Raw genomic sequence first — 21,917 nt, forward strand, 5'->3', positions numbered from 1 at the left:
TAATGAAAACAAACATAGCTCCTTGCCAGACCCACAAACAGCACATCCAAACGCACACGTTTAGGTTTAGTTTAGTTATAAATCTAATCTTCACCTTTAAAAAGGGTTTGAGCCCATACCAATTATTATTTTACCAGTTCATATTTCTGTCTCCAATTGTCATTTTCAGAGATTTTTTTTCTTCTCATTTGTAGAAATATGTTCGCTGGAAAACTGCAGTAATTTCCAAAATGTCCTTGCAGTAAAAATCAATCTCCCGGTGTGTGAGTTTGTGTATGTCTATAATTGTAGGGCAGCAGATAAAAAGACGCAATTCCAGCTGTGAGGAGACAGAAAGAGTCGGCATACACACAATGTCTGTCTCTCAGACACACACACACACACACGCAGAGCTGGGGGCGCGTGAGCAGGTGAGCATTAAGTCAGGGAGCTAAACGGATCACTTCGCGGTATGATATCAGCAGACAGGCAGACTGGTGAGGCCGGTCTTTACCTGCAGGTAGAGAGCAACAACTTACAGCACCGTTGCCAAGAATTTCCTCCCTCAACTGGGGCTAAGTTCCAACCCCCAACACCACTTTTGAATTATGTTGCACAGTATTTTTTAAAGATTTTAAATATACTCCAATTATTTTTGGTTTTTGGCTTCTTGAAATTTTTTATCTTTATTTTGCTAATGCAGAAAAAAGTCTAAACTTGTTTCCAGAATAGCTGCAATTAAAAAGAACACATTTTTTGTTTTGTCTTTATTATCAATTTCATTTCTTTAAGGCAAATTAAGAAAGACAATTGGATTCTTAAATTTATTTTTGTTTCTGTTAATTTTAAACAAAAATATCATCCATTTCATTTAAAAAATAACAAAAATGTTGTTTTTTTTCGTAGATTAAAACATTAAATGGGAAAATGTTCTTTTTGGGAATCATTTTGTTTTTGTCGTCACTTTTGCCATGCTCCACAGTACGACAAAAGAACGGCATTCGTCCTCACGCAAACTTCTTTTTTTCGGCCTGCAATTTTGTCACCGCACCTTTTAAATCTTTTTGAAGCTGTCCCTCCTTCCCAATCTGCTCGGCACATGTGGCCTTTATCTGCGGCGTCCTCTATGACTAGCATAGTAATTCCATCCTGCCAAATGGCCTCTGAAGCTTCTGTTGCTGCTTCACAGAATAAACCGGGACGACTTTGTGTTTTTGAAGTAATATGGTTTCATTGGCTTTCAAGATCCCGATCGAGATCAACATTAGCCTGCTTTTTTTTTTTTTTCAAAAGCTCTTTATATTTAGCCTGCTTCTCAACTCTCACCACCCCATCCACTTATCTAAAATGATTCAGTGGTTAAATGTCAGAGCTGTCCATGCCATTAAGGCCAGCATGTTTGAAGGAAGGACACCCTCCCCTCCTCCTTCCTCTGTCTCTTCTTATTTCTCTCACTTTTCCCCTAGCTTCCACATCTTCTACCACCCCCATCCTTACTCAGCCGGGTTGGTTTGAGGGCTGATGTGCAGACCTTGTCATTCAGATTAAGGCCACATTGTCAGCTCAGGGCTCTTCTCTCTTTAGCTGCGTGTCCCGGATCTTTCTTCCCACTGTCACCACAGTCCTGCGGCTAGAGGAGACCTTATAAAGCTACGTTCCTTCTCATCCACTTCTGTCAATTCCAACACTGTCACTCAAATCACTGTCCAGGAGAGTGAAGGAACCCAAGTTAGCGGTGTCCCTCTCAGCAAGGACTGTGCTTTTTGGCCCAAGCTTAGGCAGCGTGTCATCAACTAACACATTGGTTTTTGGTCTTTGGCTTTTAACTTTCTTGGACTAGCTAGTTATTTTATGTCAAAAGCTTTTGTCTGTGTCAAAGGCAGGAGGAGGTGACTTATCCACCACATCATTTTAGTCACTCCTTATCTTTCTCTGGAAAAGTGGCCTGTCACGGTATTTGTCATTCCACCACATTGTGACTCACTGCCACATCTAATTACACAAGCTGTGGGGAAGCTTTTGATTCTTGTGCTTCTCAGTAACTGATCTTTTCTTGTTTTCTGTCTCAGGATGAGCTATGATTAAGCTCTGATAGAGTTTCTTTCCTGGTATTTGTACAAGCGGAAAGACACAATGAAGCAAGCACTGTGTGAGTCGGCACTCTCATGCACAGTGATTTCAGCATCGTTTACCTAACATGAAGCCATTGAGCCATGCCTCTCTAGAGGCCAAGCAGCTGTGCTTCAGTGCAGCACACAGCAAACGATTGCGGCCTCACCCCGGTGCTGTGAGAGTGACTGCACCAAGCCCTACTTTGAGTCAGGAGTTTCAGTATGACTCCTTGTTGCTAACTGCTACTGGCAGCAAAATACAACATGTTTCCGTGCACTCAGACCTGAGGTGATAACAACTGTGTGCAATGGAATTTAGATTAAACACTGTATACCCTTCTAGGATTTAAAGAGGTTCTTTTTAGCAGGGGAGCAAACCGCTGCATAGAGAAATCACTTGGTAAGGAAACAAACTGTTACAATTATTTTTTTATTCATAAATAATGCGTAAAATATGCTCTTATAAAGAACTGCATACATTTTGAAATGTTTGATCTATAATTTCCTCATCTAATGTTTAAAAAACTTCAAATACTTTCTGTGTTTTTTTATGTTTTAACAGCATTCTGATATTTTTTAGCAAAAAACAATATTCTAAATTAACATTAAAAGTTATGAGTGATGCTCTAATTTTTTAAAACTTGAATAGTCATAGTCAGAGAAACCTTTTAAGTGTCTTTCAAGGGTATTAAAAAGAGTGAATATGAGGGGTTAGAAGGTTTTCTGCCTGTTAAGAAGACATCCTTCCTCTTCATCTTCAAGTAGACTGTCATCCTTGGTCACCATCAGCTCTGTTCTTGCCCCGGTGAACATTCAACGCTGTCGGTGAGTTTGAGCTAAATTGAAGAAAACCATCGACCGTTGACTGTACCCTGTGGCCAGTCCTTGTCATCCGGTGTCCCAAAGAATAAAAGGAAAAAAGATTTCAACCTAGGAAACTTGTGCAGAGGAAGGATCGTGACCCCTTGAGAGATGGAGAAACTAAAAAAGAAAAGACTTCATTTTGTACAAATTTGCAACATTCTCCAGGCTTTTTTATAGCAAAGGTCACAATCAACATTCATTGCTGTCGGTGGGTTTAACTATGTGGAAGAGCTCACTGAACGATGAATGCAACTGTGTCCCAGATTTCTTCCAACCATCAAAGGAAATTCTGCTGCAGTGTGTTGATGGAGACATCATTTTATCTGCCTGATTTGCCTCAACCTCAACAACAGCGACATGGTTGGTATAAACTCACATTTTTTAACTTCAACATAATAAAAAAGAACAGTTCTTTCTTTAAAAAAAAGTGTCAAACTTTTTTTTCAATATATACATTCTGTGTGTCTTCTTTGTAGTGTTTTTCTGGAAAACTATTAAAAACCATAATGTATATACTCTACTGTTTGTTTTTTGACTTATTACCACACTAAATGTGTTCTTTTTAATGCATTTGACTTAATAAAAAATAAAAGCAAGGCCTCCTTTGTGTTTGCTTGATGCACATCTAAAACTGGTGAGAGGCACGACCATTAAAGCCTTTTTGTAGCATCAGAAATGTCACTAATCAAAGCAGAACACGAATGTGACGTACACATATTTTTTATGGGAAAATTATTTATTTGTTCTCATAGCAACATCTTAAGTTTCATTCTGTACTTTCTATTAAAAAGATCCACCACCAAAACTTCAGAAAATACATTTTTTTTAGCCGTAAGAGGTGGTATTTTGATTATTCTGCAGTGTCAGGAAAACTGTAATCAGTCTAAATATGCTTAACACACATTTTCAGGCCTGAAATTTCACCAATCTATTTGAATCCAATGTCTAGAGTTACTCTGACAATAAAGTCCACTGCTTGATCACTAGATATGAAAAACAGCTCAAGGGCTTTACTAAAGTCAAGACTTGTGTGCCCATACCAGCCACAGGGATCCTTTTAAGGTTTTAAATTCTCCTTTTACTGATGTGTGGCGCCCCACAGTGATCCAAGCTGAAATGAAACCACTTAAAAGAAGCAATGTGAAACTGAATGAGTCACATTAACAGTAAAGACATCACTTTCAAAATTGGTGGTGCAAAAAAACAAGAAGAAAAAAAACGTAGGAATCTTCTGTCAAGTCTATGATTTTCCCTTACAAATGAGGTTCACCTTGACTTTTCAAATATGTCAGTATATTTAGATTTTTTTCTTTAAGAGGATGCATACCAGTTTACAATAAATGCTTCTAACATTGACACAAATCAATTTTTAAACGCATCAAAGTACAGAAACTTCAGATATTACAGTATGACAAGGATTTCTTGTAACCCTTGTGCTATCTTATATAACCCCACCCTTGCATTGACGTGTTCTCCCTACCACGACAAAGGTGGATAAAGGTGGAAAGATTTCATGTAATCCATGGACACCAGTAAAGATCACAAATCATTGAAGAAAAAAGTTTCCGCGCAGTCTAGTGGGTTTAGATGACCAAACTCCCAATGTTAAAGTGCCTAGGATAGCACAAGGGATGAGAATCAAAATGATGGCTCTCTTCATCCACTAAAGGGACTCGTGAGCACAATATGAAGGATTTTAGTCCCTCCTTTTTTTCTGTGTGGTAAAAGTAATGGTAATTAAAGGCTAAACCGTCTTTTAAACTTCTCAAAATGTCACTATTTTGCACATTTTAGATCAAAAAAGGGGAAAAATGGCAGATTGTCAGACGACAATGGCTTTATTATAAAACATGTTATTTACAGTGTCTGCACATTTTTTTATTTAAACAGTGAATACGACCAAACATAAAGGAAAATTACTATCATATAACTCGTATAACAACAAAAAACCACTGCTAGGTCTCCTTTAACAGAGACTTGGTTTCAAAATGACTTACAAATGGATAAGACAATAACAAGCAGGTAGGGTCAGAGTCTACTTTGTTTAAGTCAAGCACGGTTAGGACAAGAAAGAAAAAAAACTCTAAACACAAGAAATATAAAGACATAGTTTTTGTTAAAGAGGTTGGTCTTTTAAAAATAACACGTAAAAATGTGTGATCTCTACCTTTTGCTTCGTTTGACAGACAGACAGAGGTTGGTCTCTTTTTTTTTTTAATTATGGGAATGATGCAAGGCATGGCAAGTTAGAAAGCTTATTCCACCTTTGTGGATCACAAAGTTGAGGAGTTTAAGTTGTTATCTTTTGCCGTGCAGTGCAGGGACCACCATTTGTCAATAGAGCACAGTGGGAAGGGTGGTGGACCTGGATGAAAGATTTCAGGTAGGAACGGGAATGTGGAGAAGAACGCTCTGTAAAGAGGCAGAGCTTTGAATTCTGATGCAAGCAGCCACAGGAAACTAGTGCAGGGATCTAAACAGAGGTGAGAGCGGTCCCCTTAAGCTGAAATAATAAAAAGACGCAGCATTTTGGAATACCTGAAGTTTGATCCTGTAGGTTACTAGCCCCTGTTGGAGGAGCAACATTTAAGTGAAGATAAGGCAAGGAGCTGGGCTCCTCCGTTGCAAGGTAATGAGTGATCAGCAACTGATGTGCAACGATAACTCTCAGATTTCTTGCAATGTCAGAGAAAAAAATCTTAAATTGATGGTCAAGGAAGGGTTTTCAGGGACTTCTGTCTTTGAGGCAGTACGTTAAGAATGCTTTTCTTTCATCCAAGACAAGTTGTTTGTGAGATGTTATCTTATCAGCATACAGATTTTAGGCCAAAAGATGTAGATGGACTGTTATATAGCTCTAAGGGGAAGTAGGGGCGAGTTCAGGATTGAAGGGGCTAAGAAATTCAAGGTCGGGATGTTGCGGTTTGTTGAGATCGATAACTTCTCCAAGTTGGACATTGGGGCTGTAATCTTCAGGGAAGTAGGACAGCAGCATGTCAAGGTCATTACAGGAGGTACCCAGATGGCCCAATAGTCGGTAACTACAATCACACCGACTGGAAAAGATGCAGTGACTTTGATAGTGAGGTATTCAAAGGTTCTAAGGGTTGTTGAAGGATGCAGCAGAGAAACCTCCAGCTGGCTGCGATAAGTCCGGCCCTGACAGTACTGAGGGAAACAACAAAGCTGGGGGGGAGGGCAGAAGGGGTGGTTTCTGATTGTGTAGCTGATTGTGTAGATGGGGTGAAGTCAGGCTTGTCAAGAGTTAATTAGAAGATCAGGGTTTGCAGGTCGTGGTGCAGCGGTAGGGCGGTCAACCTCTCATCAGAATATTGCAGGTTCGATTCCCGCCTCGCACGCCCATGTGTCGAAGTGTCCTTTGGCAAGACACTGAACCCCACCTTGCCTCTGCTGTTCAGCAGCGGAGCCGCCACCAGTGTGTGATTGTGTGTGAATGGGTGAATGGGTTTATGACCGTAAAGCGCTTTGGGCTTTCGAGGAAGGAAGAAAGCGCTATACAAGTATACACAATTTACCATTTTACTGAGATTTGGAGTAAATTAGAAAAAGAAGAAAAGATGGAAGTCATATAACAGTCCTGTGATTTATCACCTTTAATGCTGAAACTGGAAAAACATTTTCAGAAATAAAAAAAATCAATTTACAGTTGCAAGTATTGTAATAGATGTAAAAATACTAGACAGCTTAACAATTACAAACCCTGAAGTGACAACAACTGCAAATATATTTAAATACATTAAATGATAAGTGATCTAAATTACTCAATTCAATATAAAAAAAGGGTGCTAAAAGTTCATCAGACAAGCGAAGTGCTTTAAACTCTAAATCATATAGAAAATGATAATAACCAATCTAGGACCAAGAAGAAAATTCTTTCTTCAAATGATGCATCTATTTGTTTTATGTAATTTCAATACAAACAAAAACCAGTTCTAAAGATGATCCAGCAAGATTAAACCAACAATAAAGGGAAATCTGTTAAGGCTATCAAGCTTGCAACAAATACATTTATTCTTTTTAAAAACATTATGGTAGTTTGATGGAAGGCATGTGTCTTTTTCTTCTGCCTTGTTTTCAACAAAGAGAGAGGGATATAAATGATTTTGTCTATGTGCAAAATTACTCAAAAGAAACCTATTAAACTAACTTAAAGGTTCAATTCTGGAGTGATCATTTTAATCCCCTTTGGGGATTTAGCTTGGTTGCTACAGAGAAGACTTGCAAATGATACACCCACAAAAAGAAAACAATAATCAACACAAGGAAAATTCTAACGCTTTTAAAACTAAAAAAAGGTCTAAACTTAAACAAATCAGAAATGTCAAATCACATTCTGTTTTTAAGACGAATCTGTTTAAAAAAATGAAAAAAATCCCAAGATCAATAATTTTCTGGTCAAGATAAATCTGTTGCATCTATTTAAAAAAAATATTTGTAAAAACATTTACAACTTTAAAACCCTAATTTAAACATTTTACATTTCTACTGAGAGAAAGATCTTTAAGATTCCAGTGAAAAGTTTAAAATTCCTGATGTTATAAACAACAAATGCCATTGGAGCAAGACTTCCTTCAACTCTATTGTCAGTCAGTTTTTCTTTTTCTTTTTTGTTTAGTCTGAATGTGCCTGCTCTCCTCTCTGCAGCTGCTCACACATCCCTCCAGTGGTGGTTTTCACTGCCTGATATCAGCAGGTCTCAGCTGTCTTTCACCCTCAGCCAGAAAGATCTGCATGGCGCGATATAACAGGTGGACGCCGAGTTCCCGTTTCCTTCTCATCTGCCAGTTAGATACAACACCATAGAAGTCCCCACGTTTCTGGTTGGTGAGCATTTTTAAACCTGTTTCAAAGTGAAAGTAGCGGTTACTAAAATCTCACAAGAACAAGCCTGACAGAGTTAATAGGTTTTTTAGGACATTTTACAGGAGGTGGTCAAAGTGAGTGTTAATAAGTGGATAACATGTCTAATTGAAGTTCATTACACAATCCCCCCCCCCAAAAAAAATCTAAGTTTTTTGTAGAAACACAAATTTTACAGAAAACAGATTTAATAAAGTGCACACTGGGAAGGAAAATCTTAAGGATAAAACATGACTTAAAGCTTTTGACTGTTTAAATCAGTAAAAAGAAAACAAGATATTAAGTTGTTAAACAGTGGTGCAAAAAATAATCTTTCGGTCACAAACTCCATTAAGTTATTCCATTAAAAATCTGATGGGTCGGTTTGGTTGTTCACAGTTAGACTTCACCTGTCAGAGAGAATTTTTTTTTTAAAGAATCCCAGATCACTTATGATTTTTAAATATTTTGTAAACAGCATGTTGAGGCGGTCTCTCTTTGAACAATAAAAACACTGTAAAATTACACTACCTAAAAAAAAAAAGTAAAAAAGAGGGCATTAGTCATGTTGCATATCTAGGAGATTTAAAGAATCCTAAAAAAGGTGACATCAAATAATAATCTAACAGTCAAAACAGAATTCAAATGAGTAAGACTCTGTGCCTTTGAAGAAGGCTGAAAAGCGCCATAACAGCAAAAAGGAACACAGTTGACCTTTCGATGCATCTTGTTTTGCAGATTTTTTTTGGTGCAATTTTGCATGCTTTTTTTCCCCAGCATATTGTGTTCTGGGTCCTGATTGGCTGTAGACTACAGTCAATCAATTAATCTCCCTGGTGCCGGGCCTGCATTCTGTTTGCCAAATCTACATAAATCTTTGATCGTGAGCAGATCTTTGATTTCATGCTGTAATACTGCAATTATTTTTCTGCAACGGTTTGAACTTTGAGAGTTTAAACAAAGAGAGAAAAGTGTCAAACTGTTCATGTCTGCCTGAGAATCATGTATAGCGAGTGTAGTGAGGAGTTTACAGTCTTAAAACATCTATAATAATAGCAAATAAAGAGGACAACTCCGGAGATTTCCTCTATAGCGGGTTACTTTTAGAAGGTAACTCCTGCAATAATAAGGGAAGTAACACTCAATACCATCTACAAACATCAAGAACATTTGCTCAATTTTATTTTAGTAACATTTTTTTTCTGGTTTTATTTGCTTTTAACAAATGCTGCTTTATTAGTTGCAGACATAATTTACTTTTAGACTAATAGTTTGGAAAAATATGCCAGAAAACTCAGTGTTTTATATTCCAGTTAGTGAAAACTTGGAAAAACTATTCCCTCACCAATGGCCTCCACCATGCAGGCTTCTCTTGTGTAAGCTTCCACTGGAATGACGTTCTGGAAACAATGGAGGGAGACGACTCCCTGGCCAGCATTCCACACCTGGAGGATTTGCTGAACTTTGGGGCAGAGAGTCTGTCAAATGGAACAAAAGGTAGAGATCACACATTTTTACATGTTATTTTCAAACACAGAAAGAGCTCTAAAATGAGGCTGTTTTACCTTGCAAGTCTTCTCTCCTTTATAGTACTCTAAAGCCTCATAAAGGTGGCTGTACGGACGCGAGCGCTTTCCTTTGCCCACATAAAATATAGCATGGATAAAAGTCTGGAAGCACTCCTGAGGAGTCATGGTGTGACTACGGAAGGGGAGGTTTTTGGTAACTCTGAGGAAGAAAAAAAGGTTTTACATTTGGTAATCAATCATCTGTGCTTGGCTAAAAGTCACAAAATGATCCAGTTATTGTAGCTGTACTTTATTATTTTAATATATTGAAAGGCAAAGAACCTTGGATCAAGGAGGAGGTAGTTGAAGCTCGACTTAATAAGCCCCTCCCTCCACTTCCTGTTCTGATCAGGTTGATCAAACTGCTGCCACAGAGCCTGTTCATCCGCTTGGCAATCAGGAAACTTGAAGGTCTGCAGCACTCCGCGCAGTTCAGGACTGAAGCCTGAGTTCCCTAAAACAAATAAAAACATAAAATAACGGATGTCATTAACAATATGACATCCGTGCTAACCTACTAAAACTACAGAGAAACTGTAACAGCAAGCAGTTTTTTGTTATAAATCAAAATTCAAGTCCAAGCCCGGCCTGTCATGATGAGACATCTGTCTTATAATTGATGCAAAGCTTGATTTGGTAGCCAGCATTACCTGTTTGTGGCTCTGACAGCTTCTGGAGATGCTGTGACTGGGAGTTCGATTCTTGCAACAGGCGACACAACCTGTGCATGTAGGTGGGCCTGGTCCGACTGCTGATTGGACCGGGACTCTCCCCCATCTCCACAAGCCTCAGTCGCAGCTCCTTGTCAGTCATTCCTTTGATTTCTGGTAACAAACTGTCCTTCAAGTCACCATTCTCCTTCTTCTGTACTTTTGTCTTTGGTTCCACATTCTCCTTTTCTTTGCTGGCCTTTGTTTCAGAGTGTAAGGATCTCCAGTCGTACAGAATGGTGTCCTCACTGTTGGTGGTGCTCATGCTGGAGCTGACTGATGTGTCTGCTGTGGGTGGGATGTGCGTCTCGATCAATTTGTGACCCTCCTCTGTGTCCGTGTAAAGGTATTCCACCGGTTCGTCCAGGTCCTGAATGAGTGGGCGCCCGCCTGGGGTGTAGGATAAATCAGCCAAGCGCTCTGGCCTGTGGCTGTTTGAAAGTCTGCTCATGCTGTACCTCGGTGTGCATCCTGTACCCGGAGTACAAGGGAGATCAGAGTCGTCCCGGTATTTCCTTGGAGAAAAACAGCTGGAAGTGGATGAAGATGAAGCAGTGTCTGACTGAGAGCTGCTGTTCTCAGTAATCCAGCCGTCTTCATCTCTTACGCTGTCTACCTGCCCTCTACATGGGGCACCAATTAAATTTCCTTTTGTAGTTTCTTCATCAGCACTCGTCAGATCATCGGTTAGAAACTCCTTACCTTCAGAATGATCCAAATTCTGCCCTTGAATGGCAAGAATAATCTGAGCCAGATTTTTTTCATAGGCATCAAGTGAATTATCTGGATTATGTTCTACAAGGACTGTGTCATCCAGAGACTCAGGTTTGTCACTAGAGTCACCTCTCGGCAGAATGAGAGTATCAGCTTGGCTATTACTGACACTAGAAGCAGCAACGAGCGTGCTATATTGTGAGTCCAGGCTACCCATGGGTGAACTGTCGTGTTGACCTCTCCCTAAGCGAGACAATGCAGAGTAGGGTGTGTGTGGAGAGCTGTAAGGGAATTCGCTGTTCTGAGTCCTGGCTGTTTGGCGAGGAGTTCGTACGGGTGTCGGCAGAGAATCTTCAAACAGAGAAGAAGTGACCAGAGGGCTCTCCAGCTTGTTGCTCGTCCTCATTGAGCAGCGGCTTAACCTTGAGCGTGTCCTGCCTGTCACAAACGGACTGAGTGTAAAGGAAAATGAATCATTTCCCTCTAATGAAGCAGCTGCTTCTAAACTAGTGCATTCCACTGCCTTGGTGGTGTCTGCCTTGATGCGAGTGCCGAACACAGATCCATCCGGTGCATCACCGTTTAGTTCATGTTCTGCAGGAAGGGTCACCTTCTCGAGCATATCTTGTCGGGGCTCTACAGATTCAGGATTCAAATCCATCTCAAGTTGTGTTGTAACATGTGGAGGAGATTTTTTTTTCACCATTTCAGTTTCTTGTCTGGGATTTACAGAGGCGTCCAGAGCACTGGTGTAATGGTCACTCTCACAGCTACTATAATGACTGCTACTGGTTCCACTGCTGCTGCTACCAGCACCAGACTCTCCCTGCTGTGTTAATGCTTTCGCCTGAGGCGCGTGTATTCTTTGAACCTCCTGTTCATCCATGCTCACATCTAATACGTAAGGATTTATGACTGTTTTTTCCAAGTCCTCTTCTGTGCTCTCGCTGCTTTCCCTGCAGAAAACATAAACGTGATCTGGTGATGTAACGTCAATGCCTTGTTTTGGTAAAATGGTGGCCATGCGTTCCGAGTCTAAGAACTCTGAGTACTCCGATATGCTAAACGGTAACGTGCTGGAGGATTGTTTGTCTTCAGCAGAACTGTGTTCAGTAGGTTCAGGACTGAAAACAGGAAAATATTCATCAATATTCCTGAAGCTTACACTTTTCCGATTCGCCTGGCACAAGGGAACAGTTTCTCTGGTGGGAGAGTGTGTGCCATCCACTCCAGCATTGTGTTTGCTTCCTTCTGTTGAGGATTGGTCTTTCTCTGTACATAAAGTGTCCTCCTTGAAGACCGGCTTTGCAGCTGAAGGCGCTACAGCAGACATCCGAGTGCTTGAAAGAACGGAAGCGCCTGAGAAGCCATCAAAAGACAATTCTCTGCAACTCGGTCTGCCATTAGTGTTAGGGAAGTTGAAAAACGATGACAGTCTTGTGCTGCTCCATGGGGCATCGCCAAAGTCACACGTCACGGATGATTGGGAAGAGAAACTGTAGTCTGACTCAGGATAGCCGGATGTGTCCGTCTGATCCGAATACACAGCTAAAGAGGGGGAAAAAAGACTTTAGAATGAAGTTCTGTGGTGATAACATGTAGCATGCAAGCAAATTGGCAAATACTGCAACTCAGACAGCACAAAATCTGCACACTATCTCACTAACTGAAATAGCTCTTTACCAAACAGGGAAATTAATTGACAGTGTAAATAGGCACTCTTTTGATTCAAGATTCAATGAATATCTAAAATTGGTAAATTTGTGCTTTTTGACGACTAAGCAACTTTATGTTTTATATACTCAGGGCTCCAGACTGCGACCAAAATTTGAGAGTGTGCGACTGGATGTAAAATTGTAATGTAAAATGGATGTAAAAATTGTGCGACCAGTAAATTTACCTCCCCCACCCTCCGTATTTCTTATACATTAAACGTGGAAGGGGCAAGTCAATGATCAATGAAATAATCAATGAGACGCGAGCGCACACGCACGCAAACACACACAAAATCTCTCACACATACTCATGAGACGAGAGCACACACTCGCGTAAGTGGCTAAAATGCGAGGAGGGGGAGGGGCCTAGAGATAATCGCGCGCGCGTAAACATCTGCGGGAAGGAAATGGAGACAAATATCATCACAACCTGATATGTGCATCTGAGCTATGAATAAGCGAACCATTGATTCATTCTTCCGACCTGCGGCTGGTGTACCAGGGCCAGAGTCTACAGCAGGGGTCTCAAACTCACGGCCCGCGGGCTATTTGTGGCCCCCACCTTGAAATGAATGTTTCATTTTAATGCGTCCTGCCAGTTTGTATGAATGACACCTTTTCATTGTCGTGTGCGGAGCTGACAAACCAACAGATCACAGTGGAGTAAATGACTATTGGGGGCGTGAAAATGACCGGGCTTGAAAGCAGGAGACCTGACAGCCCCCTCCCCGGACCACATGAAGGAGTTCCTTACTTTCCTTTTTAGAACGTATCTATTCGCTCGTAATTTTCCGAATGCATGCAGTCCGTGCTGAACTTTTCTCTGGGCCGCACAGACCCGGAGGTTACGGGGGTTACGGTTAAGCGCGCGGCGTCGCATCCCCCCAACCAAACGGTTTATGCACGGCTGTCACAGCAGCACACCGCTCCCGCGGGAGTCGGGTCAGCTGAGGAGAATAAATGTCCCACACCTACATGCGTGACAGCTAACGGGGCATGAACTTTAAACACGTGCGAGCAACAACACGGTTTAGTCCGAGACACACTTAAAACACGTGGTGAAAATGCAACGATAGACGTGTTTGAGATGAACCAGCGGCTTCGCCTGGATCATTGGGGAGACCAGGCCGGGGGGGGTGTGATGGCGAATCTGCAGCGAAACTGAAGGAGAACAGGAAGTTGAAGTTCAATTCAGTTTTAATATTCCTCTCCCCCTCAGTATGATCTGTGTTATTATATATTTTATATTTATTTGAATGTTTTGTAATGGATGTAGCCTATTTTTAATCAATTGGTATTTTAAATTATTTCAATTTCTCACTTAACTACAAAAACCATCAGGACACATGTCCCATAATCCATTGTTTTGTAGTCATACGGCAGCTTTTTCAGTGCAGTACTAAATTTCCAGCTGCGTTAGGTAGGTTGGGGCCTTGCTGCTCCCGCCCCTTTCTCCTGATATTTTTGTGATGATTGACAGGTGATGTTGGAGCAGAAACAAAAATATATGTCACACACCAGGTGATCTGAACAGCGTTGCGTCCACCTGGGTGATCTCAAACACGCTTATTGTGCGTCTTGGCTGCACTTATTTGGTGTCACCAAGATAAATTTCCATCAGTTTTTGAGCCTCTCTCTGATCTCAGGTATCTGTATCGATTGTTCTGATATCCAGTGAACATCGCCCGTTCTTTTACAGTTTACCTTCTTCTGTCAGTTTACCTTGTTGTTGCATCTTCAAAAGTGCAGATTAAAATGTGACACTGAATTTGAAACAGCGCATTGTAATTTCTGCATCTATTATTAAAGTATTTATTCATAATACAGTTGAAATTAGTAGATTTGGTTAAAATGTTGATTTACGGTATGCGCCCCTAAATTTTCTGGTTGTGCCCCTAACATTTTCAGTTGGGGGCCACTGTGCTCCTAGTGAAAAAAGTTAGTCTGGAGCCCTGATACTAAAATAAGAATCTTATGTATTTTACAGTATTTGAATTGAGGGAAGTCCTCTTCCTCGGTGTCCATTGTGCTGGCCTGGTATTCCTGGAGAACTTGAGCACATCGTTGATTTTCTTGTTGCTCTGCAAGTTGTCCAGGTGTATTTCCATCCTTTATGAACAAACAAAGAATAATCATAAAGTAAATACAAGCAAAGACATGAATTAAAAAATGAATTAACCAAACAAATGTTAACCAATATAATGCAGAGTTAAAATAGATGTGCAAGAAGCCGCGTTCAAACCCCACAGCTAAAATAAGAGGAGTAAAGAAAAATAAAATGAGTTTTAAATTAGTTCTAAATTTGCGACTTTTAGCCAAAACACAAATGCTCTTTTGATAACTAATATTGGACAATATATTGGACTATATCCAGTCCAATATATTGTAGTGGCGGCCCCATGCATGATGGGTCTGCTGGCATCAGGGGATTGTGGGATGCTCCCTGTTTTCCCCTCTACGAGTGACGTACCAGTTGGTCGTTACAGTATGATTAGAAAAAAAGGTTCCTGCATTTTTGCAAAAACGTCTTCTTTGTAGTAGAGTCGACTGTTAAAATGATTGAGAAATATAGTTCAGCAGGACTTCCTACCATTGTGACTCACAGTGGCAGAAAATCCTGTTTAGAACTATCTAAACAGGACTTTCTGTTTAGAAGAAGACACATTCTCACACAGAAATTAAACATTTTGAAAAATTGTCTATTGAATTTACTATGAACAACAGGAGCAATCAAACCCAACTGTAAAAACAGAGTGTTAAGGCCCGTACACACCGGGACGAATATTCGCCAGGCGTTATTCGCCAGCGTTTTTCGCCACGTTTTTTGTGTTCACACCCAGGCGATTTTCGCTGACGATGAGCCGAGCGAACATGCAATTTCATTCCCTGACATTAGATGGCGCTTAATGTAAACAGAAATACTCCTGTACACAAGCTGGCGCTACGCAACTTTACGCTTCTTAAAGTCGCTTTTCACTCAGAAGAAGAGAGCAAGTATTTACGCACTTGTCAGAATAATACAAAGAAAACATGAATATTTCAAGCACCAGTAGCTCCAACTGGTACTTGGTTCGGGGATATTTTAGAATGTCCGTCATTATTTCTTCGCGGCAGTGTAGACGCTACTTGGCGTCTATCTTCTTCGCTGGTATCTGTGCTCAGCAAGGCAGTTTTGTGTTTGAGCGCCCCCAAGTTGTGTTTTACTGTAACTTCAGAAGCTCCAGACACGTGTGCAAAAGCGCCATTCTAATTGGTCGAATAGATTTCGACGCGAGGCGTCAAAAAAAAAAAACGAACCCGAGGCGTTTTTTTTTTTTGACGCTTTGACGCGTGGCGTTTTTTCGCGTCGGTGTGCACACTCTCATTGGTGCCCTTTGTTTAGTCACGAGGCGTTAAACGTCGGCGAAAATCGCCGGCGAAATTCGTCCCGGTGTGAACGGGCCTTTATTGTTTAACCCTTGTGCTATCCTAGGCACTTTAATGTTGGGAGTTGGGTCATCTAGACCCACTAGACAGTGCACTGAACCTTTTTTCTTCAATGATTTGTGATCTTCACTGGTGTCCATGGATTACATGAAATCTTTCCACCTTTATCCACCTTTGTCATGGCAGGAATAACACGTCAATGTAAGGGTGGGGTCATCTAAGATAGCACAAGGGTTAAGGATGTATTCAGACATGAATACATTTGGTCCGCTTAAGTGAACCAGAGTTTGTTTTCCCCGATAATCCGGAATAAATTTACACCTGTTACCTTTTAAGGTAACACATATTGACTCTCACTGTTTTCCTGACAATCTGACTAGCGTACCTCGACAGCTCCTCATCACTGCAGTAGCTAGCATTCTCTGAGTTAAAGCACACACGGCACGTCTTCTTGCCGGTAACCGCCTTGCAGAATGCCTCCGCAGAACCAAAGTAACAAGTAACAAGTTTTGTTCCCGACGTTCAAAACTGGTAATCGAAATATAAGGTTTTATTAAGGTAAATATCCCGATAAGGAGTGTAAAGCGCAGCACGTCCATCTTTCTCTTGTTGTTTTGACCAGCCCTTCATAATTCCTGGCCAATGACTGAAGAGATCTTGAGTAACGTGCTTTTGTTTACGATGCTTTGGTCCGTAACAGAATTGTCTGCTTGATGACAGTCTGAAAACAGACAAAACACAAGGCTCGGGACTCAATCCGGAACAAATTAAGCGGACTCAATCCGGAACAAAGGACTTTCCCAGTCTGAATACACCCAAACTCAGCAGACAAAATTGCATTTATTTCAAAACCAAAGGTAGAAAATTGTTACTTTTGTGTTTGTTTCTTTACTATAAGTATGTTTAGTTTAAGTAAACAGTTTTGTAAGAACAATTTTCATATCCAAGCAAAATTAGTTTTAATATAAAAAAATTACAAATAAATTAAACTTTAATAAAATAAGAAATCAAATAAATGTATCAACTGGTGATTTAAAATCCAACAGATTAATGTTGGATTTGTTGAGTTGAATGTTCAACCTGAGCCTCGACATGAGGAGGGTCCCTGTGCTGTGGAAAACCTCCTGCGTGGTCCCAGTACCAAAGACTGCACAGGCAAGGGAGCCCAACCATTACAGACCTGTGGCTTTAACGTCTCACCTAATGAAGACCCTAGAGAGACTGATCCTGAATCACCTCCAGCCCCTAGTGAGCCCAGTGCTTGACCCCCTGCAGTTTGCATATCAACCTGGCATCGGAGCGGATGACGCTGTCTTCTACTTGATGCACAGAACTCTGCTACACCTCGAGGAACCTGGAAGTACTGTCAGAATCATGTTCTTCGACTTCTCCAGCGCCTTCAACACAATTCAACCATCACTGCTGAGGGGAAAGCTGGAAGGTGCGGGGGTTGACAACCAGCTGACCTCATGGATTGTTGACTACCTCACCAACAGACCACAGTACGTGAGGCTCCAGGACTGTGTGTCTGCCCAGGTGGTCTGCAGCACGGGGGCACCACAAGGGACAGTGCTCTCTCCTTTTCTCTTCACCCTCTACACATCTGACTTCCACCATGACTCAAACAGCTGCCATGTCCAGAAGTTCTCCGATGACACAGCCATCGTTGAACGCGTGTCAGAGGGAAACGATCTGGAATACAAGAAGGTGATCAAGGACTTTGTGGACTGGTGTGAACTCAATCACCTTCACATCAATGCCACCAAAACGAAAGAGGTGGTGGTCGACTTCTGGAAAAAGGCTTCTCAGCCTCCCCCCGTAGTCATTCAGGGACTGGACATCGAGAGGGTGGATGTGTACAAATATCTGGGTGTTCACATCAACAATAAACTGGACTGGTCAGATAACACAAAGGTCCTGCACAAGAAGGGCCAGAGTCGCCTCCACCTCCTGACGAGACTGAGGTTCTTTGGTGTGTGCAGGCCACTACTCAAGACCTTCTATGAGACTGTCGTTGCATCAGCAACTTTCTATGCAGTGATCTGCTGGTGTGGAGGCATTAGTGAAAGGGACAAAAAGAAACTGGACAAGCTGGTCAAGAGAGCTAGCTCTGTCCTGGGCTGTCCCCTGGACCCAGTGGACTCTGTAGGTGAGAGGAGGATGCTGACCAAGCTGTCCAGCATCCGGAACAACCCCTCCCACCCCCTGTATGCGACGGTGAGGACTATGAGGAGCTCATTCAGCCAGAGACTGCTGCACCCACAGTGCAAAAAGAGCGTTACCGGAGGTCCTTCATCCCAACAGCAATCAGACTATACAATAACCCGGTCTAGGACTGATGAAAACCACTGCTGCTATTTATTGCCTTATTTAATCCGTTATTTATACTGTACTTTTACTTCCACCTTGTATTATTTTTATTCTTACTCATTGCTACTTTGTTTTTCGTACTTTCCAACTGCTATTTTTTCTTGTTTTTGGCTGCTGTGACAACCCAATTTCCCCCCGGGGATCAATAAAGTCCTATCTTATCTTATCTTAATGATAAAAGCAGGTTAAACATAGAATTGCGTAACGTTTATGATATTAGCGGTAAATAAAAAATTTGTTTATTTTATTATAAGTCCATTTTAAAATGGGCTTATAAGCCAACAGACATGGTTGTAATTATTTGGTTTCGACACTGCTTAACTGAAATTAAATCAGAAAATATTATAAGATTTTGATAAGAAAAAAAATAAAATGAAGTCACGTTAAAAAAAATCTACTAAGCATAATAATAGCACTTGTAGAACAGAATAATAAAAAAAAATCTTAGATATTTAAATGAATTTAGTTTGTCCACTAGCTGTTTAAAAAATTGAATATCTGACAGTACAGATATTCAAAATTACTCACGGATATGTTCATTGGGCAGTAAATTTACATTGTGTTTTGGTCACCATAGATGTGCCCAATACTTACAATCAAATTAAATCTAATTGCTATTTATTTTATTTAATTAATATTTTGTTATATTGTCTCTAAATTACGATAAATAATAGTGTAAAACCCGTGTCAGCATAAAAATCAAAATGCCCTGCTTTAATATCTACTGTGGAAACGATGCCATAACCTCATAAAAAGTTAAAACATAAGACTTACATTATCTTTAATATTTGGATTTCCTCCATTTATTAATAGTAGTTTGACATTTTGATAGCATCCCCACAGTGCAGCGATGTGTAGAGGAGTCAGGCCTTCAGATGATCTTAAAGACATAAAACAATGAACTGTGGTTGTTCTGATAAACTTATACATACAAATGCAGAATATGTATTGATTGTTAATGTAACAAACATTATTCACGACGTAAACAAAACTAATATCTCATACCTGACATTGGGGTCAGCTCCACGCTGCAGCAACATTTTTAAGCAACGCATGTTTTTCTCCGTCTCTTTACCTGCAGCCAGGTGTATTGCAGCCACCCCTTTGCTACACACCAGGTCAGGGCTGCCACCCTTTAAAAGAAGTAGCTGCACGGATCTGGCAAGGCACAAAAGTATGTCAATATACTTGGTAGTAAAGTACAAGCTATGAAATCATATACAGCACAAAAACATACATTAGTCTTTTTTTATTCATAGAAATGTAACAATTATTTAGATCACCTGGGGATTTCTATTTCAAACTGATAAGTGGAGAATACTTATCTTGTATGCATTTAGTGTAAATGTGGTGGGATTAAAAAACTGCAGGCTTCACCTGCTTTTTTTATTATTATGATTAAGGGTTTCCAAATTATGACCACAGAAAAAAAAGTATATTTCTCCTTATGGTTGTAGCCCAAAATAAACTATATTGCCTTCCTTTTATTCAAGTTCTGCAATACATAAACAAATATGCATTTGCATTTAAACACACACAAAAAAAACGATAAAAGTCAAGTGGATCTGTGGTTATTTTAGATTAAAATTGGAAGTGCTGTTTCCAATGGGTTTTGAGCAATGATCAAAACGCATCTGCACAACTAGCTTAAAGTTAAATCAATATATTTTTACATCGAAAAGTCTTGAAAAATTATCATTTTAAACAAACAATTGTGCATCTGTCATAGAAATTCAAATGACGAGGCAAAAGAGATTGAAAAAAATACAGTTTAGAGAAGTGACATTTTTTAAACAGAAGTGACACGTTACTACTAGCACAAGTTGGCTCCTGCAGAACATGTCTGAACAAAACAAAGTTATTCACTACCTGGGATCCTCGTTATTCACTGCATCACAAAGCTGGCAGGCCAATTTCTTCCTAAAACGATCCATTATCGATTTATTTTGCATATAAATTGACCTATAATAGCACAGACATTGCCTGAGTAATCTTTAACAGCGAGCGATCATCAACGAGAGGATGAACACAACACAATAGCGAACTGTTAGCGTTATGCCTGGAATAGAATTTTAAATACAGTTATACAAATACTTATTCGTAGAATATCCCTTCGCTATCGTAAAGAGTAAAAAAAGAATCAAATTTCTAGAAGAATGAATCAATAATAGCTATTAGAAACGTGAAATGTAAATGCGTGATTGTTATGGTTAAAATTCCCTCCAAAGTCAGTGACCGGAAGTCCCGCCCAAGCTAGCTTCTGATTGGACAACTTCTCACCAATCAGAGGAAACATTACTTTATAAACAATTTACTCACCAACAGAGGGGAAATAAAACAGTTCCCAGCTAAATTACATCAATTTGATTTCTAAAACAAATAATATTAGAGAAAAAACGAAACGTAAAGTGATAAGCAATTCTTTAATTTTAATCTTGACTCAATACATAATACTAAAAGCTTTGGCTTTACAGCTTTTGATCATTTCAATTTAACGGAGGAGTAGTGGTTCTTGCCTCAAAGGGACCTGGTTCAAAAGAAACAATTTTTTCTTGGTAAAGTTTCCATGTTTTCTTTCATGCATTCATCACACTGTCCAAAAACATCTTTAATAGGTTAATTTGCGATTTTAAATTGCCCAAGAAGTCTGAATGTTAGTGTGTGGTTGTCTTAACCAGTGTTGCCCTGCTTTGGACTGGAGCACTGTCCAGGGTGTGGCCCACCTTTGCCTGACAGTAGTTGAGCTAGCTCCAGCATCCCCGCAGATATATACGAAAATGGATAGTTGGATGTAAATGTGTGATAATTCTATTTCGCAAATATAAGACTGCGTCTAGATTTTAATCAAAATTTCAAAGATCAGAGTTTTACCTTAATTGGGTTCAAGCCTCCTTTGATTGATGATAACAGAGGGTATGAAAGAGGCTCATCAGAGGCAGCAGCAGACTCAGGTGCTATATGTAGTAGGGTTTGGCAGTGAGCAGTTTTTACATGGCTCCATGTCGACTGCAAAGGACATGACATGCACCAGTCCATCCTCCATGACTTATTGAATCAAAAAGAACAACAGCCTGTTGATCAGTGGTTATTGACGAAAAATGGGACAAAAAAGGATTTGTCATAATGTTCGATTTTTAGAAAAATATGTAAACTTGACAAGTACTTTCAGAACAGATGTGATGCAGATCTCAGATCATAACATTTCTTCGATGGGTAGCATTTATCGCTCCCACTTTGGCAATGTGCTGTGTATCACATAACACCATTAGATGGCGGCCTTACACCAATTTTTCTGTATAGGTTATTCATGTGCCCGAAAGTGAAAAAGGTGCATTCATGTAAGATCATTTTGCTTTGGCAGTCTAATAACCTTGCTTATTGCCATGTACATCAGTGGGAAAGTACTTGCCCATCTTCCGCCAGTTTATGAGATATTTAATTAGATTAAAGTGTCTCACCCAATAACTTTCTTTTTACCAAAACAAATTTTCTATTGTCATACCGTCTTCCAAAAGCAAAGACATTAGAGTGGTCAGCAATCACTATAGTCCCCAGAAAGTCCAGAAAACACAAATAAATATGTATATTAAAATAAGTGTA

The 21,917-nt window shown here is 40.1% G+C and overlaps 1 protein-coding gene and 1 non-coding gene across 3 annotated transcripts; one reads left to right on the forward strand and one right to left on the reverse strand.

Moving 5' to 3' along the window:
* Positions 1 to 3,129: 3,129 nt before the first annotated feature.
* On the forward strand, positions 3,130 to 3,224 carry mir181b-1 (microRNA 181b-1). The gene has a single exon (NR_107087.1). It is a non-coding gene; the product is annotated as a microRNA 181b-1 (primary transcript).
* A 3,320-nt stretch (positions 3,225 to 6,544) lies between these two features.
* ankle1 (ankyrin repeat and LEM domain containing 1) lies at positions 6,545 to 20,573 on the reverse strand. 2 transcript variants are annotated; one of them, XM_004067952.4, is made up of 9 exons: positions 20,187 to 20,573; positions 19,323 to 19,475; positions 19,092 to 19,197; positions 14,507 to 14,630; positions 10,033 to 12,354; positions 9,665 to 9,836; positions 9,380 to 9,542; positions 9,160 to 9,292; positions 6,545 to 7,815 (listed from the first exon to the last, which is right to left on the reverse strand). In XM_004067952.4, the coding sequence occupies exons 1-9, from the start codon at positions 20,267 to 20,269 to the stop codon at positions 7,649 to 7,651; spliced, it is 3,423 nt and encodes a 1,140-aa protein (XP_004068000.2). In that variant the 5' UTR covers positions 20,270 to 20,573; the 3' UTR covers positions 6,545 to 7,648. The 2 variants fall into 2 exon arrangements, with proteins under 2 accessions (XP_004068000.2, XP_020557991.1); XM_020702332.1 differs by lacking the exons at positions 19,092 to 19,197; positions 19,323 to 19,475; positions 20,187 to 20,573 and adding an exon at positions 17,148 to 17,231.
* Between the last annotated feature and the right edge of the window lie 1,344 nt (positions 20,574 to 21,917).

Source organism: Oryzias latipes, chromosome 4, assembly GCF_002234675.1.
Source record: "Oryzias latipes chromosome 4, ASM223467v1".
Classification (NCBI taxonomy): Eukaryota; Metazoa; Chordata; class Actinopteri; order Beloniformes; family Adrianichthyidae; genus Oryzias; species Oryzias latipes.

Bases quoted from the DNA above. Each gene is read 5' to 3' on its own strand.
- ankle1 (XM_004067952.4), bottom strand. From the start codon at position 20,269: ATGCAAAATAAATCGATAATGGATCGTTTTAGGAAGAAATTGGCCTGC. The intron at 19,476-20,186 runs GTAGTGAATAAC...GTGCCTTGCCAG, and splicing joins GTGAATAACGAGGATCCCAG to ATCCGTGCAGCTACTTCTTT. The intron at 7,816-9,159 runs GTGAGGGAATAG...ACTTTGAAACAG, and splicing joins CTGCATGGTGGAGGCCATTG to GTTTAAAAATGCTCACCAAC.